Source organism: Lemur catta, chromosome 1, assembly GCF_020740605.2.
Source record: "Lemur catta isolate mLemCat1 chromosome 1, mLemCat1.pri, whole genome shotgun sequence".
NCBI classification, from domain to species: Eukaryota; Metazoa; Chordata; class Mammalia; order Primates; family Lemuridae; genus Lemur; species Lemur catta.
The window spans coordinates 171,121,415-171,144,056 of NC_059128.1; the positions used below are offsets into that span (position 1 = coordinate 171,121,415).

Sequence of the window (22,642 nt, forward strand, 5' to 3'; positions counted from 1 at the left end):
TAATTTATAATAAAAAAGGAAGGTATCAATGGTTACTCCAGTGTAAGGAATAGCCACAGGCATCTACATTAGTCACTGGGGACTATAAAAATAGGTGCACTTGGGAATCTGTGTAGTGCCTAAATCAATTCTGTATTTTCTTTTTACTTCAATGAACATACAGTTTTAGAATTTCCATGTCTCCCTGATGAAGAAGCTTGGAAAAGAATTAAAACACTTGTTCAAAGGAAAGAGCCTTAAAAAGATTCATCATAAATAAGTTTTCTTAAAAATGTTATTACCTGTGATATTCACATTGGGTTCAGCTATTTGAAAAATATTAAAGAGAAAGTTTAGAAAAACAATTTTATGTATACATTGGTCTTCACAAATCAATGGCACTTACCAATTTACTTGAAAAACTAATCCAACACAATAGGCAAGTCTTATTTTATTAAAAAATTTGCTTCATCACTAGGGGTGAAGAGCAGAAACTCTCTTCCCCCAGAGTCACCATAAAAAGGGGAAGGGGGGAAGGAAAGAAAAGGAGACAAGAGAAAACCAACCAAAAATCACATTTTTAAAAAGTGTAGGCTGGACGCTGTGGCTCACTCCTATAATCCTAGCATTTTCGGAGGCTGAGGGAAGAAGATGGCTTGAGGCCAGGAGTTCAAGATCAGCCTGAGCAAGAGCAAGACCTCTTCTCTACAAAAACCATAGAAAAAGTAGCCAGCTAGGTGTGGTAGCTCTGGCCTATAGTCCCAGCCACTTGGAAGGCTGAGGCAGGAAGATCACTTGAGCCCAGGAGCTTGAGGTTGCAATGAGTTATGATGGCATGACTGCACTCTAGCCCAGGAAATAAAGCAAGACCCTCTCTCAAAATCAGTAAATAAATAAAAATAAAAAGTGTAACAAGCTCAAGACAGTAATTCCAAAGATTTGAACTCAAAGGAAATTTTCTTGACAGTTTTAATAACCTGAACATTTCAAAGTAGCTAACATAAGCCAATTTTTCTTAATTCAGCTATCCAATATAAATTAAAAACAAAAGTGAGAGTAAGAACTAGCATGCTTAGTATGTCCATAAAAGACAAGGCATATGTCACAATCATTATAATGTAGTAATCTAGGGTGGGTGTGGTGGCTCATGCCTGTCAGCCTAGCACCCTGGGAGGCTGGGGCAGCAGGACTGCTTGAGGTCAGGAGTTTAAGACCAGCCTGAGCAAGAGGGAGAACCCCATCTGTACAAAAAATAAAAAAGTTAGCCAGGCATGGTGGCACGTGCCTATAGTCCCAGCTACTCGGGAGGCTGAGGGCAGGAAGATCTCTTGAGCTCAGGAGTTTGAGGTTGCTGTGAGCTAGGCTGACACCACTGTACTCTGCACTCTACTCAGGGTAACAGAGTGAGAGTCTGTCCTCCAAAAAAAAAAAAAAGTAGCAACCTAAAAGTTAAATTTCTCTGAAATTTACCACATGATTTACATTAACAACTTTTTCTATGATAGAATGACATTTTTTCCCTAAGTGACATAGTAAGTTAAGTATATAGAAATTATACCTATTACATACCTGCTTAATATAAGAGATGGTAGCTTCCCGAGGTACCTCCAATTGTATGTAAATCCCAGTGGGCAAAAGGAAATCCACAGGTATGGAGCCATCAGATGCTATCTGTGAATCCACTGCCCAGATATCAAGGATGTCTGCCATAGCAGGAGGCATTATGAAACTGAAGCACATTCATAACCATGAGGCCCTAGAAATCAGTACGTAAAATGCAGCAAAACAGCCATTAGCCAAATTTATACTAAAATATGATAAAGCCCACCAATCCATAATTAGCCCTTAGATTTCAGATAATATAGCAAATAATATAACAGGAAGCCAATTAAATAATATATTTTAAAAATCAAGAGTTAAGTTACCCAAAATAAATTATTTGAAGAAACTTCTGGTTATCACTACACAAATTTTAATTTTATATATACATATATATTTTATATACACACACACTCTCCTCACATTCATTCAAATTCAAGATAAGTTTATGACATCAGAAAAGAACTGCAGGTCTAAGTATTACAAGGTCCTAAGACCTAAGAAATTCAGTTAACCACCACTTACTTAACAAGAGATTTTCTCGAGACTTTATTTAGCAAGTATTAGCTTCTTAGGCTGAGTTTTTCTCTGCAAAATCCAATGCAAATGGCAATAAAGAGGGCCCTCTCTCAACAAGAATAATTTTCTGGGGGGTAGGGAGGCAAGGGCAATATACGTAACCTAAACTTTTATACCTCCACAATATGCTGAAATTAAAAAAAATAATAATAATTTTCTATCAATCTCACAACCCACCACCTAAGCATTAAAAAGACCAAATCCCTCAACCTAGATAGCAATGCCCCTTATGCTATGCCTCTGGTCTATTTTTCTTTGCTTGTCTCATCACTCCACAGCCCAGTACCTTTTGCCACAAGTACCTTTTACCTTCCTGCTGCTAGACTTATGTTCACATGAGAAATAAACTCCTCATATCAACCTCTATCCCAACAAATGCACCTTTCCAACTCTGCCGTTTAAGTCTCTCCTACTCCTGGCCGGACGTGGTGGCTCACACCTGTAATCCTAGCACTCTAGGAGGCTGAGGCAGGAGGATCGCTTGAGGTCAGGAGTTCGAGACCAGCCTGAGCAAGAGTAAGACCGTGTCTCTACTAAAAATAGAAAGAAATTAGCTGGACAACTAAAAATATATAGAGAAAAAATTAGCCGGGCATGGTGGCACATGCCTGTAGTCCCAGCTACTCGGGAGGCTGAGGCAGTAGGATCGCTTAAGCCCCAGAGTTTGAGGTTGCTGTGAGCTAGGCTGACACCACGGCACTCACTCTAGCCCAGGCAACAAAGCGAGACTCTGTCTCAAAAAATAAATAAATAAATAAAATAAAATAAAAAATAAGTCTCTCCTACTCCTTAAGGACTTTCTTAAAAAAGGCACAACAATAATAGTTGGAAGAACATGGGCACTTAAGTTAAACCAAGGTTCAAGCCCCAATTAATTCAAAGAATGAAAGTGTCATGTCAAAAGAGACAGGAGCCAACTTGAATAATTTTTGAGCATCAAAAACAATAATGGCTTCCATTGATTAGATCATATCAAATATATAAAAATAAAAGAGTCAATAATGATACAAAAAACAAATCCTACATTGCTCACCACTGGAGATTGCTAAGTGGACTCATTATTTTGAAAACTGATAAAGAATGAGGAAGTAATTAGCCAGGTGTGTGTGCCTGGGTGACAGAGCAAGACCTTGTCTCAAAAAAAAACAAAAAAAGAGTGGGGAAATAAAATCAAACATGTAACCTGCTTGCACTAACTATATTTCAGGGTAAGTAAACAACTGATGAGGGTAAGTTCTTTTATATTAAATAATTTTCAGAACAACTTCAGGTAATAAGTACAAAGTGAAAGATAAATTAGAAAATCACCATTTTGCTATCTCTAATGAACTAATGGATCTAGGCAAGGATAATTAAAGGATGATAAAAATAAAAACAATGAGGTGAAAAGATGATAAGGAACTTCACAACAAACACATCTTGTTGAACATATCTTGTTGACATCACCGGAACCCTCTGATCAATCTTAGCATCACTAAAGGGACCACCAGACATTATATTAATATGTTTCCTCATGAAATGCTATAGCCAGTACTTAACCACTCCTGTACAGTACACCTGGCTTTAAACAAAATAATACTGAACACGAATCAATCAAGACTCTAGATCTGATCCATTTGGCAGTTTACAGGAAACAGAGGAAGAACTTAAACACTCCAAGGAAGCAATCAGCCAAGTACAGAATGTGGGACCTTCAATAAAACAAATGATATGGTTTCTCTAGCTATTCAATAACAAGAAAAAGGGGAAAACATGGCAGAAGGACTGTTAAAGAATAAAAGAACACTTTAGAGACATAGCCAAACCCAATGTTAGTTTGAACAAATCAACTATAAAAAAACTATCTTTGAAATAATTTGGGAAATCTAAATATGGACTGACTATAAACTCTCTGAGGACTTGGACAATACTTTTTAAAGTACTGTTTCCACCCCTGCCTCCCAGCGTGTGAAAAGGTCTCTATTCTTAGGAACTCTAAACTGATAAAATTCCTTAGACATGAACAAAACTATACAAAATCACCACAGGTATCATTAATAGTCACTAGTGCTGGAATTACTCTGGGCACATTATTTCATAGCAGCCTTTGGAGGTTATCTTTGGTGGAGGAGCTTCTCAGCCTTGCAAGCAATAAGCATTCAATAAGTATTTGCTAAATGAAAACATGTTACTTCAAATTATATAGAGCCTCCTTTGCCTATATTCAAATACCGCTATGCAAAGACAGAGGGGAAAGCCAGCACCTAAGCAAGTCACAGCAAGTTACTATGTCTAACCAGGAGCTGCCAACAAAAGCTGAGAGGAAAAAAACCAAAGTTAGCATTTAAAATTAAGAAGCACCCATTCTACTAAGTGAAGTATACCAAAAATGGAAAAATAAGCACCACATATATTCACCATCAAATTGGTTTCACTGATCATCACGTAAGAGCACATTTAGGAATAACATTAATCGGGTGTCGGGCAGATGTGGGTGGGGAGGGGATGAGTGCATACCTACATAATGAGTACGATGTGCACCGTCTAGGGGATGGACACGCTTGAAGCTCTGATGGGGGGGGAGGGGAGGCAAGGGCAATATACATAACCTAAACTTTTGTACCCCCATAATATGATGAAATTTTAAAAATTAAATTAAATTAAGAAGCATATATGAAATATCAGGCATGTGTCACAGAATTATAATCATGATAAACCTGTACACACCCCTGGTTTCTTCAATGTCAATTTTTGGTGAGACTCTCACTACTAGAACCAAATCACCCAATGAATAACAATAGTAATACAAGAACATGAAACTACAAAAACAAAAATTCTAGGATCTTATCCTTACCAGACAGCTAGAAATAGTAATTCATTTTAGATCAATTAGGATGTCCTCACCTCCATACCTCCTGGCCAACTCTCACTCTTCCAGACTCCTGGAAACCTTCCCAGATACTTGTCTGTGTGCCTCAAGCACACATATCTGTGTCATAGCAGGAGCACACTGTATACAGCTCACTGCTTACTGATCTCTCCTGGCATATATTAGGCTCTCAATAAATATTTACTTCTGGTTAAATGAAGAAATAAATAACACAAATTCCATATAATTTGCTATAACAATTATACTGGATATTAAAAATGTGATTTAAATCATGGTTAACAGGAAAACTGGACCATAAGACCCACAATGTAGTCTTAAAGAATGTAGTCTAAGAATTACCACAAACAACCTCCACAATTGACTTCTTAATGTGAAATCAAAGCAATATTTTACCAACACATAGATAAAATGCGATATATGTCAAGATCTACAACTCCTTAAACTAAGAAAATTGAAATGATTTAATTGAGAAATTCAAGTCTATTCACATGTGGTTTTACAAAATTTCAATCTGTATTTGGTACTACATGTATCTTTCCACAAAAGAATTACGTAAAAAAAATTAACAAATGTACAGAATTGTGATTACATCATCAATTACTACAAATCAAGCTTTTGTCTAATGCCACCATGTTTCCAATCCATGAACTCTTGTTATGTAAAGAGGAATATGAAATAGTTCTCACCCATAACAAGTATGACACTCACTGGGGTTGCAATCTCAGTGATGTTACAGGCATTTCCAAAAATGATGTATTGTAAACTAATGTTTGACTACAGAACTGATATTCTCTGGATATGACATCCTCCCTTAAATTTAGACTGGCTGGGAAACTCCCATCATGTTAAAAGGATAACCATTATTTTTAATAAAAAGGAATATAGGAACTCATTTTAGAACAGTTCACTAAGCTATCCATTTATGTTTTATGCACTTTTCCGTATCTATATTTCCTGATAAAAATGTCTTAAAATTTACAAAATGGCAACATACATCCCAAAGGCTCAGTAATTTTCTTGTGTCATCTTTAAGCATATCAAAAAGGGAAGTTTTATCCTTTAGTTTTACAGTTGCCCATGCTTAAGGAAAATCCTTCCTCACTTACAAAGGAACATCACACCAAACTCCAATATCAATTCCCCTATCTACAATTTCAAGGACAAAATCTTCACATTTAAAGTGTCAATTAATTCGGAAACACACTAATGAGTCAGCAAGATATTGAAGATGCCTATAAAGCAGTACTGTGTTTAATAAAGACCTAGAAATGTTTCTCAACCAGGAGTAAATTTTCAAAGGGAATACTGCAAAGTTACATGTATTTACCTTGATAGATGTAATAATTACTTAAGAGTTATTGAGTTGCCAACAAAAGCTGAGAGGAAAAAACAAAAGTTAACATTTAAAATTAAGAAGTGTATATGAAACATCAGTCATGAGTCACAAAATTACAACCGTGATAAACCTATACACACCCTTGGTTTCTTCAATGTCAATGTTTGGTGAGCCTCTCACAACTAAAACTGAATCACCCAATGAATAACAACAGTAATACAAGAACAACAGTAATACAAGAACATGAAACTATAAAAACAAGAACTCTGGGATCTTGTCTGAAAAACTCTGGCAACTTGGCCAGGCGTGGTAGCTCACGCCTGTAATCCTAGCACTCTGCCAGGTGGGAGGATCATTTGAACTCAGGAGTTCAAGACCAACCCGAGCAAGAGAGAGACTCCGTCTCTACTAAAAAAAAATATAGAAAGAAATTAGCTGGACAACTAAAATTATATAGAGAAAAAATTAGCCGGGCATGGTGGCACATACCTGTAGTCCCAGCTACTTGGGAGGCTGAGGCAGGAGGATTGCTTGAGCCTAGGAGTTTGAGGTTGCTGTGAGCTAGCCTGACATCACGGTACTCTACCCTGGGCAACAGAGTGAGACTCTGTCTCAAAAAAAAAAAAAAAAAAAAACAAACCTCTGGCAACTTAAGGATGTTCTTTATTAATTATCATATTAATAATTTACTAACTGAGACTGGTTGTCAGACTTTGTAAACACTCTAGGTAGACATATAGTATATCATTACAGCCAAACATATAGATCACATTTTAATAAAAGATTGTTACTTTAATAAAAAACACTTTTAATAGACCAATTCTCAAAATTTTCAAGCACTTTAGGCTAAATATTCTCTAGAATGGTTTTCAATCCTATATTTATATTCTATAAATATTTCATAAATACAGAATATTTATATTCTATAAATATTTTCATAAATATAGAATATTTATATTCTATATTTTAATAATTTGAAATAAAATTATTAATTTAACTTATATTTAACTGATACATATTTACATACATACCTAACTTCAAAATAAGCCCATATAAATGTCCTAACTATAATATAAAGAAAATATTAAATAACATATATCTCAGTATGAGAATGCTTAGACATGACCATATCACTACTTAATGAAGTAGTCAGAGGTTTCCATCCATTCATAGAATCACCATGGCTAGGACAACTACAAGTGTAGACTGATCCAGGCGTGTTGTATTGACGATCAAATACCACAAATACTATTGCCACTTGGTGCCATCATTTTCCCAAAATAGAAAAATCAATACATTAAAATCATACAAAACATGTTTTGTGCCGTGTTGACATGTAACATACAGATAATAATAAATAGGCTTTTCACCTACATGAATATCTGGAAGGAAATTAAAAAATCATGCTTCTATGAGACACTTTTTTGTGTGTACAAGACTGTCCTGTGCAGGATGTCTGATTATCTACGACAAAATAGTAGCAGTTCCCTCAATCACTGTGTCAACAACCAGAACAAAATCAGCCCCCACAAATTTCAAAAGCATCTTATAGGGGGCTTCACACTGTTCACTTTCAGAACCACTGCTCTAGGACAATTCCTACTATTTCTCAAAGTATTAATATTAATAGTAATGAGGTCTCCATAATTTATTCAGATCTAATTGTAGCCCGTATTTAAAATAGTAATGAACATAACACAGTATACATTTCTACTTGCCAATCAGTGGTGTTTCTCGTATTTCGCTATGGTGTCTTCAGCTAATTCTTGAAGGGTATAAGAGCTCTAAGTCAAGAAACTTAGCCCCTTAACTGATGAGAGGAATATAAGTCAAGTATAACTAGCTCTCAGTTTTCAACACCTTTAGTAAAAAATTTACTGATGGGATGGTCAAACGAAAACCACAGGATGACTTAGGGCTCTTCAGAGCTTCATGAATAACCGTTTAAGCTAGGTATTGAGAGAGGAGGCACGCTCGAAAACCGTGCTCTGCTGTAACTAAAAGAATGTCCTTTGTCAGATGTAAAATTATGACATCAGTTGCTAAACAAATGGAAGTAAAAAACCAACTGGTAACAGATAAATTCTTTATAGAGATATGTTGAAGAAAATAAAATTATTGCTACTAAATTAACAATAAAATATATTCTGGGCTGGCTGTGGTGGCTCACACCTATAATCCCAGCACTTTGGGAGGCTGAGGCAGGAGGAGGAATCCTTGAGGCCAGGAATTTGAGACCAGCTTGGTCAATCCTCTTTACAAAAAATGAAATCAAACAGGCATAGTGGCACACACCTCTAATCCTAGCTATTCAGGAGGCGGAGGAGGAGGATCACTTGAGCCAGGAGTTCAAGGTTACAGTGAGCTGTGATCACAACACTGCACTCCAACCTGGGTGACAGAGTGAGACCCTGTCGCTAAGGAAAACACACACACACACACACACACACACACACACACACAAACATATACATAAATTCTGGTTCCTATTTCCCTTAGTCACCCTTATTTTATAGAGACCACTACACACAAAATTCCAGAATGAGAGAGAAGTGATTCAGAGTTCCAGGTTGGGAGGTGTCTTAGGAGTAACAGACCCTGCCCATTTCAAAGATAAGAAAACTATAGCTCAGAAAGATTATAAATTATCCAGGAAGACACAGAGACAGAACCAGTACCAAACGTCAGAATTTTCTCCCCAAGAAATTAGTATACTCTTTTCCTTTTCTTTCTCTTTTACTTTCTTCTTTAAAGTACATGTCCTTTATAGGGCTACCTACCCCAGCAATATCCTCAGTCTTATGCTTTTGTTTGAGCATCAAAGTAAAAGATCAAAGGCTAAGGACAAGCAGAGTTTTTAACAATGAAAACAACTTTTCAAGGAAGCTATCAGAGGGCACAGGAACTTCAGCAGTGACAATTAGCTCAACTAAACCCTCAAACTGTAATTACAACCCATATCCTGTCGATTGTTCACTGGCTGAAAAAGGAAAGAGTTTAAAGGTTCTCGGCTTCCCCAGCAATGTGCCAGCAGAACCACTGGGTTTTTATTTCTTTACATCAAATAATAAACAGAAACGAACATAAATTTATTCAACTAAAAACTACTTTGGAAAATCATGGGAAACTTTTAAAAGAGGCTTAGGGGAAATTTTTTAAAAATTAAGTGCAACAGAAGTTACCTAATATTTCTTTCTTATTACATGACACAGTTAGAAATGAATGTTCACAAAAGAATAGAACATTAACAGGGGAAGGTGCCTTGCATTTAGGATGACAACTACATTTGCTATAGCAACCTTTAGGTTTCATTCAGAGGCAACTTAAGTGATGGAATCTTGATGTATCTGGGCTTTGGTCTCCACTCCACACGTTGGTCAAAGACAACAAATCAGCCTTAATTTTGATTTGTTTATAGTGAAGTGTTCATTATCTTAGCATTTAAAAGCTGAACAATGTAGGACTTCACTTTCTAAAGATAACTATTTTGTCTGAATCATTATAACTCTATGTAAGAGATATCTCTAAAGTAATACTACAAATTATTAAGGAGTGACTGCCAAAACATTATATACCTTATTTATATTGAAATAACATTTAAATTTGTCTTCTAAATTCAAAGATGGCATTCTAAATTGCTTTTACAAAACATGTGCAAAAAATGCTGGGCCTTGAAAAATTTTATACCTGCTAACCCAGTAATTCAAATTCAATAATATTCCTAGGATGCAAAAACTTGAATCTAGAAAAAGTGTGTGTTAAATAATAAGTGACAGAAAACAAGAGTCACACTAAATTGAGGTTTATTAAGCCAAGATTTTGAGGATGCACCTGGTAAAAGCAAAGCCCACAATGTATCTGTTATGAACTAGGCTCTCCACAGAATGTGTTGAGAACTTTGCATTTAAAGGAAAAAAGGGTACACAGAAAAAAGGGGAGGGGTGAAGGAGATGAGCAGTGAGGCAACAGATGGTATTTCTGTGAAGTTCTATTCCCTACTCAATAAATCTACATAAGGTATGATGAAAATTCAAAAAAAGGAGTAGAGGAAAAAGTCAACGTTGAGATCTTCTCAGGTGGGTAGAAGAGTGATCATCTCTTTTCCTTGGTTTGGATCTGTGGAGATTAACTTGTAATGACATTTAAGAGTTTATTTAGGCTACAATCCTAGGTTGTAGCCTGAGGTTATAACTGACATTCACGCATTTTATAGGAGCTGTATATTCTGAAGGGGCTTTTTTTTAAGGGCTAAAGGAAATAAAAAATATTTTACACAAAATTCATATCTTTGACATATTTTGAGATGGTTACAGGAAAACAGGAATAATGCACCATGTCTGTCTAGGTGGAGAGGCTGGAGGATAAATTTGTATCTATAGAGAATCTCATTAAATGCAGGTAGACCCTGCCTATTTGATCAGGGACAAGTCTGTAGAGAGCCTGACACCCTAAAAGGTCTGAATAAAAACATTTCCCTGAGGGCTGACATCCTGAGGCTTATCTGCACAACAAGCCCAGCTAGCCAACCAGGCTTCCTTTCTCCCTTCCCTCAGTTCACACACACACACACAAAAATCCTGTTTAGTCATTTTCTAAGTCTCCTAATATCTTAAAAGAGGACCCCTGTACCTCACTGGGGAGAGGACAGCAGTGCTTGTGTGACTCAGTTCCAGGCTCAGTTTTCCCTTTTGGTGAAATGGATTTACGGGGGTCCTGAGATCATTTCTCCTTTACACATGTAAAAAGCAAAATATACACACATGAAAAAATTTCAAATAACCTAACTGACCAAACAGCAAGGAATAGCTAAACTGATATATCCAGTATTTAAACTGAAGTTTATTGTGCATGATGTTTATAAATGACATGAAAAAGAGGAAAATATAAAACAATGCAAACAGTATAATTACAATTGAAAAGAAAAAAAAGTATAACTTAATGCACAGAAATTAACGGAAGGAAAGACACTAATAAAATTCAAAAGTAACTATAAATAAACATTTCTTTTTTCAATGTTTCTTTAATGAAGGCATACAGTTTATAAACTCTTAAAATTTCTATTATTCAGGACACTTTGAGTAAGTCCAAAAAGCCTCAGGTTAGAGCTTGGCTATCTATTTTTAATGTCTGTGTACATTAATCTTTCTGAACTACAGATTTACATACTTAATATTTAATCTAACTATAAATAGGATATATTTATTAATAGCATACCTCTATAAGACAAAATTTTTCATTGTAAGCCAGGTTTATTTCAATAGCCATGAATGCAGCACAGTTTTTAAAAACCACAACACATATATTTAATATATCAAAATGACTTCTGTGACTACCCTAGACACAGACAAAATTAACTTTTATCTTGCTTAAGGAATTCCTTCCCCGCCCCCCTTAAAGAGACAGGGTCTTGCTCTGTCCTCCAAGCTGGAGTACAGTGGCAAGACCACTACAACCTTCAACTCCTGGGCTCCAGGGATCCTCCTGCCTCAGGCTCCCCAGTAGCTGGGACTACAAGCACGCACTATTGTACTTGGCTCTTCACTCTGTTCTAATTATAAATGGTTAAAATTCAGTCTTACTTTTTTTTTTTTTTTTTTTGAGACAGAGTCTCACTTTGTTGCCCCAACTAGAGTGCTGTGGCGTCAGCCTAGCTCACAGCAACCTCAAACTCCTGGGCTCAAGCAATCCTGCCTCAGCCTCCCGAGTAGCTGGGACTACAGGCATGTGGCACCATGCCCGGCTAATTTTTTTGTACATATTTTTAGTTGTCCAGCTAATTTCTTTCTATTTTTAGTAGAAACGGGGTCTCCCTCTTGCTCAGGCTGGTCTCAAACTCCTGAGCTCAAACAATCCACCCACCTCGGCCTCCCAGAGTGCTGGGATTACAGGCATGAGCCACCGCGCCTGGCCCCAGCCTAACTTTATAAAATAGTCTTTAAGTATTTAACTTTCATTCTATTATTACCTCTTTTTAATCTGGTATAAGGTTCGTCAATATTGGACCAGATCTTCAGAGATTTCATTTTTTAAAACACTATGAGGTTCCTTCGATAATATGGTTTCAGCTACATATTTTGTAAAGCTAGTTGTTATACCGGTTGGACTGTATGACCTAATTACTTAATCTGTCTGAGCTCCAGTTTCCTAATGAAAAAAGAATATGAATGAAGAATATGAAAAAAAAAGAATAGTAATATCCACCTTGCAGAGTTAGTGTACGGATTAAATGAAATAGTACATACAGAAAAGCACCTTGCATAGCATTTGACATTTAAAAAGCACTCAATAAATAAGGACTAACATTAATGTAGCTGGGGAAATTAATATTAATAAGATCTATCTCTATCCCATGAAAGGAAGAGTCATGCCTTTTATTCACAGCATACAACCATCAGCCCTGATTGCTAAGTGTGAAAGGAATTAGAGCAGTGTTTCATACAAGATGTTCTCCAATGACCTGTTATTAGGTGGTTTGCTCAGGTGAACTTCCCCAAATTAAATATAGTTTCAACAGAAATCCCACAAAATAGTTCTGTGCTACCAGAGCTATATTGTTTAATTTCTCAGTTAAAGTGATGCTGTGAGAAGTAGCAAATGTATTTTTACTTCATTTCTGCTATAGAGTTTACTCATTAAATTTATTTTTACTGTTACTATTGCCTTGCATCATTCATTTATGGCTCAAAAGAAGTTCAAAGAGGAGACCAAAATTAGAGAAGCATAATTCACAATTACATTCCTTGTGGCAAAAACAAATACAGTTTACACAACTGCTAAAAAGTTTCCAAAACCTAAGATAAAGTTAACAGCAATGCTCAGAAAGAAAACAGAATAAGTTACTACAAAATTCCTTTATCAAATTATAATAATGAACACTGCATAATATAAATGGCATGCGACAACGCAATTCATATCACTTGTGTATGTATTAGCAGAAATGGGCCAGGCACAGTGGCTCACGCCTGTAATCCTAGCACTCTGGGAGGCTGAGGTGGGAGGATCATTCGATGACAGGAGTTCGAGACAAGCCTGAGCAAGAGCGAGACCCCTGTCTCTACCAAAAAAATAGAAAGAAATTATCTGGACAACTAAAAATATATAGAAAAAATATTAGCCAGGCATGGTGGTGCATGCCTGTAGTCCCAGCTACTCGGGAGGCTGAGGCAGGAGGATCACTTGAACTCGGGAATTTGAGGTTGCTGTGAGCTAGGTTGATGCCACGGCACTCACTCTAGCCTGGGCAACAAAGCAAGACTCTGCTTCAAAAAAAAAAAAAAAATATATATATATATATATATATTAGCAGAAATGTTGCTTTATGGGGTGCCTATCATATAGTACCTATCTCAGGGAAAAGTGCTCAGTGATTTTTTTTGTTCTTTTTATGAATGAAAAGTCATGCAATAGGAGTAAAGATTTTCCATTTAGTTTGTTACTCTGTGAGCCATGATATAGAATCAAAAGTGGCACCAATATGTACTCATGAAATCTGACTTGTCAACACACACTCCTGCCAGTCTGTACTTGCAGTCAATGTAGTCAACAGTGATCTAAACAATCCTCTATTGAGGATTTTATGTGATAGGTGTAAACAGTTGACTATGTTTTATTACAATTGTGCCTGAGTATTTACATAATTGAGATGCATAATATTTTAATAACAAATGACCTTCCTTTAGATTACAGTTAGAACAATATATTTTACTGTATGTGTAAGGTGGATTACACTATCTGTAAGTTTCATTTCAATATAGTAAAGCAAGTATTTAAAAAAACATGCCACTAAAAGAGGTTTGAGTCCAACAGGGTTTAGAATCACCGGTATAAATTTCTTTCAGGTTATTTATACAGCTTGCCAAACTTCCTAGAAAGGAGCTTTCCAGAAAGGTTGTACCAATAGGTGTTCCCACTACAGTACTCATTAATAGAGCTGTGTAAGAGCTGTTTAATCTTGTTAAATCACCAAAGGCAAAAAGGTTCTTGTGATTTGATTTGCACTACTGATTATTTATAAAACTTTTTCATACTTACTGAAATCTGTATTTCTACTTAATTAACTGTTCCAGCTCTGAAGAATCAATGTTTTTCACTTCTAATTAGTAAGTTGTCTTTCTCTAGTGAGTATTTTATGTGATAGAGATTTAGGCCTCTCCAAAATTACTTGAATTAACACTAACTCCAGGGGCCTGTAATTTCTCTATGGTCTGAGGATACCAACCCAGTTCATCTACAAAGAGATTCCTAGATGGTTTTCACTGTAGATTATATCTTGAAGATCACCCAGAGCAGCAGAATCTCAGTAGTAGCATATATGCTTTGTGACAGGTTCAGAAATGCAGTGAATCTCAAAATCCATGGGAACATCTGACCACAGGGTGCTCTATAATTCATACTTTTTACCCTAGTATTTTTCTTGCTCCTTCCATGAATATCACTGACTGAATAACAAATAAACTACATAAATTAGCATTGCTTACTTAAAAGGCATTAGAGAATTTTAAATAATTCACCTTCTCAACAAATTTTTAAAAATCATTATTGTCAGATAAAAGTATAAAGAGAATTTAGATATATAATCCATAAAAAACACTGGTACTCCAATGGGGAGGAGGATCATTATTGGTATTATTTCATCAGACTATAAAAGCTAATAAAAAAAAATTTTTTTTTTTTGAGACAGTCTCACTCTGTTGCCCTTGGTAGAGTACAGGGGTGTCCTCATAACTCACTGCAACCTCAAACACCTGGGCTCAAGTGATCCTCCTGCCTCAGCCTCCCCAGTAGCTTGGATTACAGGCAAGGGCCATGATGCCCAGCTAATTTTTCTACTTTTAATAGAGGCGGGGTCTCGCTCTTGCTCAGGCTGGTCTTGAACTCCTGAGCTCAAGCAATCCTTGCACCTCAGCCTCCAAGCCTGCTAGGATTACAGGTATGAGCCAGTGCCCAGCAGAGAAAATTCTAATTTAGTAGATTCTCAGGTCTAAAGAATGTTAAGAATTCTCCCACAAAGGGTATAGAAAACAAAATCTCCCAGCACTTTGGGAGGCCCAGGAAGGAGGATCACTTGAGGCCAGGAGTTCTAGACTAGCCTGGGCAACATATCGAGACCTCATCTCTACAAAAAAATTTAAAAATTAGCCAGGCATGCTGTGACATGCCTGTAGTCCCAGATACTCAGGAGACTGAAGCAGCAGGATTGCTTCAGCCCAGGAGTTCAAGTCTGCAGTGAGCTGTGATTGCACCACTGTACTCCAGCCTAGATGTCAGAGTGAGACCCTGTCTCTAAAAATAATTAAAATAAATAAAATTGAAAAAGAAAAGTCATATTACTATTTCATTTTTAAAATTTTTTCTTTTATAATGCCAAATATCAGATTTTTTTCTTTCTTATTTCAAAATATACAACTAGCCACTTTAAGATACTCCATTTAAAATTATTTAAATGGTCCATGTGTGGTAGCTCACACCTGTAATCCCAGCACTTTGGGAGGCCCAGGCAGTAGCTGACCCCTTGAGCCCAGGAGTTTAAGGTTAGCCTGGGCAACATAGTGAAACCCCATCTCTATTGAAAAAAGAATTAGCCTGGCATAGTGTCCCACGCCTGCAGTACCAGCTGCTCAAGAGGCTGAGGGAGGAGGATCACTTGAGCCCAGGAGTTCAAGCTTGCAGTGAGCTATGACTGCACCATTGTATTCCAGCCTGGGTGACAGAGCAAGACTCTGTCTCTAAAAAATAAAAAATAAAATTATTTAAATAGTCTTGCTTCAAATATTTAACTTTTTACTAAGTAATGCTAATAAATCTTTTCAGAATTCTAGTTTTAAGTTTAGTTTATCTTATTCTTTTTTAATCTAAATGTTAAATCATAGATACTCTAATGTCAACAAGTAATAAATTATTCCAAATGAATATATATTTCCAAAAAAGATATATTTCATCCCCACTGTCTTCTCTCAGCACTCCCTTCCTGAAGCCCAAATGAATAGGATTTGGGAAAAAGCATGTGTCACTAATTGTTAAGCCTATTTCAATCAATGGTTGACAATAATCATGTTTTGGGATAAAAATGATTATTTCCCTATATAGCTAAAATTAATAGGACAAAGACTTACTACTAATATCTAGTATATAATACAGAGACCTTCTTGACGGCCAGGCAGGGTGACTCACGCCTGTAATCCCAGCACTTTGGGAGGCTAAGGCAGGAGGATCACTTGAGGCCAGAAGTTAAAGACTAGCCTGGGCACCCCTGTCTCTATAAAAAAAATTTAAAAATTAGCCAGGCATAGTGGCACGCACCTGTAGTCCTAAGTACTTGGGAGGCTGAGGTGGGAGGATTGCTTGAGCACAGAAATTCAAGGCTGCAGTGAGCTATGATGGCACCAGTGCACTTAGGCAACAAAACAAGATACTATCTCAAAAATATATACATATACACACACACAACTATTATGTACCTATAATAATTTAAAATAAAAAAATTTAAAATATGTACATACACATAGAGAAAGAACGAAAGAGAGATTTTCTTTAGCCTTTGTAGATACACCTACAGGAATTTCCCCTAGATAATAGGAAAGTACTTTCTGTTTTTAAACTTTTGTTTTGTTTTGTTTTTGAGATAGCACCTTGCTCTGTTGCCCAGGTTAGAGTATTGCAGCATCATCGCAGCTCACTGCAACCTCAAACTCCTAGGCACAAGTGATCACCCTGCCTCAGCCTCCTGAGTAGCTCCGACTACAGGTGCATGCCACCATTCCCAGCTAATTTTTCGTATTTTTTTGTAGAGACAGGGCTTCCTATGTTGCTCAGGCTGGTCTCGAACTGCTGGCCTCAAGCAATCCTCCCGCCCCAGCCCCACAAAATGCTAGAATTACAGGCCTGAGCCACCTTGCCTTGACTTTAAACATTTTTGTTTAAAAAAATACATAAACAAAAAATACCCAACATGCACCTATACAGTTCAGTGAATTAAAACAAAAAATACCCAACATGCACCTATACAGTTCAGTGAATTACTGGAAAGCAAACACCTACTGCAAAGCAAACCACTGTCCAGGTCAAGAAATAAAACACTGCTAGCATCTCAGGAGACTGCTTGGAAATCGCTCGCAGAGAGCACCAACTCCTTCCCTCTCCCTAACCTCCCACCTCCAATCTGACTTATTCGGTAAGCTCTTTTTTGTTTTTTAATAATTTTCGGTAACAGTATAGGACTGAAGCAAATATCCAAATAATTCCAGCTAACTGGATACATTTTTACACCTATCATCCAAACACATACTTTAGACAAAAGTCCCATTGTCTGGATGACTGCTTCTGTGTCTCACATCAGTGGTGATGGGTCCAACGGACAAACTGGGGTATGTGCTTTTGAACGTCAACAAATCTTCCTTCCAGAAATGGTATCCAATCAATACTGGTTCTTGTTTACAACTAACATGATGACAATCAGGAATGACTGTGTAGCAAAGGATACCCACATGTAACTGCAGTGAGAGTGAGTCATGAGCCAAATTGTAAAAGTGTGCGGTGTTGCTGGTGAGTAACTAACCAATAGCCTTCACATCTAGGAACTGAACCAGTGCCAGAAAGCCATCTGGATGGCAAACAGTAACACGAGAAGAATTTTAAATAGCTTACAGCTGTATAAAAAGCACTACTCAAGGCTCTGAACCTTTTAGTTATTTCTGTCTGCTGTCATATTGAAAATAAGTTTTAATACATAAAAATTAAACGAGCATCCTATAAAGGCTGGCATTTCCCCCAAGCCATTTCAGGATTACTCCTTTGCACACTGATTTAAGTTTGGTATGTGTAAGTATTTATCATTTGTTTTAAACCTTTTCCTTGGAGACCAATTTTCCTCCTAAGCTATCCAGCCATGAATGACAAAATGCTTCTGTGTGTAGCTTTCATTTCTCTCTTACTACTGACATTAAAGAGGGAAGGAGAGCTAAAAAAAAAAATTGAAGAGGTATCTGTCCTTGGTGCCAAGTCTTCTTTCACTGCCTATTCTCTCTAGAGGACACAGTAAGCTAGGGGAGGCAGGCTGACAGTATTATCTCAGTGTTAGGCCTTGAGCAAGAAGAGAGGGAATTGCAGAGGGACAATGAAGGAGAAATTCCTGGACTTCAAGTTAACGAATATTTAGTAAGCACTCATTCTGTTTAAGATACCGTATCACACACTTGATTGGGGGATGAGGGGATTACAAAAATAAAACATGGCGCAGTCTGCATCCCAGCCTGTACCAGAGTACTTAAGTCTCCTGAGAGAGACAAGTGGGAGGCATGTCTGTTCTGTTTTGTTCAGATGGTGCTGATTCTTTTACTATTGAGGGGAATAATACACAGGGAAAGACAACAAAGGCTTACCATGACTGGTTGCAGTGTTTTCTACTTCAATTTCCCAGAGCCTCAACCACAAGAGATGAGGATGGAATACTGGGAGAGGAAAGTACTTGCCTGAATTTCACAAGGGTGTGGGATGGCAGTGTGTGAGGATTAGGATACCTCACCTATAAAGTTGAGGCAGCACTACAGTATCGCTGTTATGAAACTCCCTCATTGCATCACTGCCCCAGTCTACAACCTGTGCACATGGAATGAGTACTGAAAGTTACATGGTTTGGAGTATAACAATTAATCATGTCACTATGTCTAAGAGCCCAAAAAATCTGAAATCTTCTTCTGTTTATGCTTTAAATTCAGCTTTTGGATACTGTACTATATTCAATTTATAACATTTCTCTATAATTGATATTTAGTTTCAAAAACCTCAAACATAGCATTCTGTTAAACACAGATTAATTTTTTTACACCACACACACCCTCCACACACACCACATGCACACATACCACACACACCTTTCATCAAACACACCCTCACCACACACACACATCCAAATACAGATTAATTTTTTACTCCCCTCTTAATTCTTTTTTTTTTTTTTTTTTTTTTTGAGACAGAGTCTCGCTTTGTTGCCCGGGCTAGAGTGAGTGCCATGGCATCAGCCTAGCTCACAGCAACCTCAAACTCCTGGGCTTAAGCGATCCTACTGCCTCAGCCTCCCGAGTAGCTGGGACTACAGGCATGCGCCACCATGCCCGGCTAATTTTTTTCTATATATATTTTTAGTTGGCCAGCTAATTTCTTTCTATTTTTAGTAGAGACGGGGTCTCGCTCAGGCTGGTCTCGAACTCCTGACCTCGAGCGATCCACCTGCCTTGGCCTCCCAGAGGGCTAGGATTACAGGCGTGAGCCACCACACCCGGCCTCCTCTTAATTCTTAATATACCATTTCAAATGTTGCTTTGTTGGGGAGTAAGGTTTTCATTTTACTAATTTATACCACCCACATTGCTTACTTTCACAAGTGAATTTTTGACTAAGAACAAAAAGCTGGAAAGGACATTAGTATCCATTTCACCAGTATTAAAATACCAAAATAATTTATCATAAAATATATCTCCTGATAGAATGTAGCTACTAAAACAAACCTATACTTGTTCTTGATTTTTTTTTTTTTAAGTAATAGTGATTATTAGATGTCCATTTGACTTTACTTTTCACTTCTAAAACTGACACTATCTGGAAATTGTGAGAATACTCTCAAGGGATTAAAATGTATTGGATAAAACATTAGCAATGACAGGAAGCTTTAAGAATCTAAATAATCTAACAGAGTATTGAAAACTAGCTCAAAAAGACATGTAATTATATGATAAAGAGCTCTGTTATCATGACCTGCGGTGATTTTAAAACATGGTCCCCAAATTCTTTTATATTCCTCACATAGAGAGCTAAGGAGCACATTCTCTCTCCTTGAATCTAGGCTCTGTTAAGGCTTGACCAATTGAATACAGCAGAGGTAATGCTCTATCAATTTCCACACCCAGGTTTAAGAAGCTACAGCATCCATTTGCTCTCTCTTAAGACACCTGCTTGTGAGATGCTCACTCTTAGAAGGTAGCCACCATGCAGTAAGAAAGAAAGCATAGGACTCCTGGAGAGGCCATGAGTAGGTCAAAAGACCAACCCCAGCTGACAGCCAACACCAAGAGCCAGACTTCTGAGTGAAGAAGCCTTCTCTAACTCCATCCCTCAGAATTCAAATTTCGACACCTAGGCCAAAGAAAAGGTGACCCTGCTGTGCCCCATCCAAACTCCTGACCACAGAGCAAAACAAGATTGTTGTTTTACACCACTAAGTTTTGGGATGGTTTGTTACAGCAAAAGATAAGTGCAGCAGACCTATTAGATTGAGATCAAATATGCAACTACTTTAGCCAGGAGTTAATTCATTGTATCTTAAAAACATATATATAGACATAGATATAAATATAGATATAGATATATAGATACACACACACTTCTTTATGTATATATATAATATATAATAATTCTTTATGTATATAAATCTGTAAACTCAAGACATTTCTTATAAGAAACATTTTCTTTTAATATACACATAGCTTCAGCATATCATCAGCAAACAAGTTTATTGCTGAAATCAGAATCAAAATTCTACTGAAATTTAAATGGAATTGAGAACTTATAAAACTAAAATTATAATTATTGTTTTGTAGGAATTAAAAAACTAAAATTAAATTGCTTTAATCTTTAATGTTGCTATCATTTTCAAAGAAAAAGGCAGTATAGATTAAATGAGTTCTTAAAACTATGTCTCCATATAAAAATGAAACTTCCATTACCCAACTTTGGTCTATATCAAACTTCAATTACAAAAGCCATCAAGACAATTTCCTTGAACTCATAATTGCTAACACCATACAAATTTATAAATAAACTGATGCCAATTTTCTTAATTAGATGTTTTTTTTTTTTTTTTTTTTTTTTTTTTTTTTTTTTTTTTTGAGACAGAGTCTCACTTTGTTACCCGGGCTAGAGTGAGTGCCGTGGCATCAGCCTAGCTCACAGCAACCTCAAACTCCTGGGCTTAAGTGATCCTACTGCCTCAGCCTCCCGAGTAGCTGGGACTACAGGCATGAGCCACCATGCCCGGCTAATTTTTTTGTATATATATTTTTAGTTGGCCAGATAATTTCTTTCTATTTTTAGTAGAGACGAGGTCTCACTCTTGCTCAGGCTGGTCTCGAACTCCTGACCTCGAGCGATCCACTCGCCTCGGCCTCCCAGAGCTAGGATTACAGGCGTGAGCCACCGCGCCCGGCCTAATTAGATGTTTTTAAATATATTTAAAATTCTTATATTTTCCAAAGAAAATGTAGAATATTTAAACAAGTTCTTCATTAAATATTCTAAAAGCAACTAATACCATAGTAACACATTTGCCTACGACTCGGTACTGGCACATAACCTCAGATTTATTTCATCTCACATAATAAGCTTCCATTTGCTGCTGTAAGACCATGAGGGAGTTTGTACCCAGGACCTGAGTAAAGCTACAGAGCAGACAATGATTAAAACTACTTTTAGCGCCTTAAAACTGAAGTTGAACCAAGGTAAATAGAGAAACAATGGAAACACTTTGTGTCTTTTAACTTTGATCACTAAGGAAGAAGAGCATGTGTGTTATAAATCTTCCCAGTATACATCCCTTATCTTATACCTTAGAAACTGAGACCTACAAAAATAAGATGACTATACAAAGGTCACTATGACAAAGACTGCTTTTTTTTTTTGAGACACTCTTGCTCTGCCAAACCTTTGGTAAAGTGCAGTGACATCATCATACCTCACTGCAACATCAAACTCTTGAGCTCAAGCGATCCTCCTGCCTCAGCCTCCTGAGTAACTGGGACTACAGGTGCATGCCACCACACCCGGCTAATTTTTTCTGTTTTTAGTAGAGGTGGGGGTCTTGCTCTTGCTCGGGCTGGTCTTGGAACTCCGAACCTCAAGCAATCCTCCCACCTCGGCCTCCCAGAGTGCTAGGATTACAGGCATGAGCCACCAACCCCGGCAAAATGGCTTTTCTTTTTCCAGTTATGGTATTGTGGCTGGGTACTTGGCAGACTACACATTCCAATTTCCTGTGCAGTTAGAAGTAGCCATGTACTAAGTTCTCTCCAATGGAATGTTGAGTGGAAAAGACCTGGGCCACTCCAGGGCAAGGCTTTTAAGAAAGTTCGTGTGCTACTTATACCTCCTCTTTCCTCTTCCCACTCTCAATATTTCCCTTCCGTATCTATGGGAGGACGGGTGACTACTCTGTTACACCACTGGTCATAGAAGATGACAGTCACAAGATGGAAGAAACCACTTGGAAGAGAACCACCCACCAAAGAGGACCA

The 22,642-nt window shown here is 37.2% G+C and overlaps 1 protein-coding gene across 2 annotated transcripts in view; it reads right to left on the reverse strand.

Annotated features, from left to right (window-relative positions):
- PIK3CB (phosphatidylinositol-4,5-bisphosphate 3-kinase catalytic subunit beta) overlaps positions 1–22,642 on the reverse strand; it is a 138,140-nt gene that overhangs the window by 101,524 nt on the left and 13,974 nt on the right. For both annotated transcript variants that reach the window (XM_045539229.1, XM_045539228.1), the window contains exon 3: positions 1,549–1,735. In XM_045539229.1, the coding sequence (XP_045395185.1) occupies positions 1,549–1,719 (171 nt within the window). In that variant the 5' untranslated portion in view covers positions 1,720–1,735. The remainder of the gene's footprint in view (positions 1–1,548; positions 1,736–22,642) is intronic.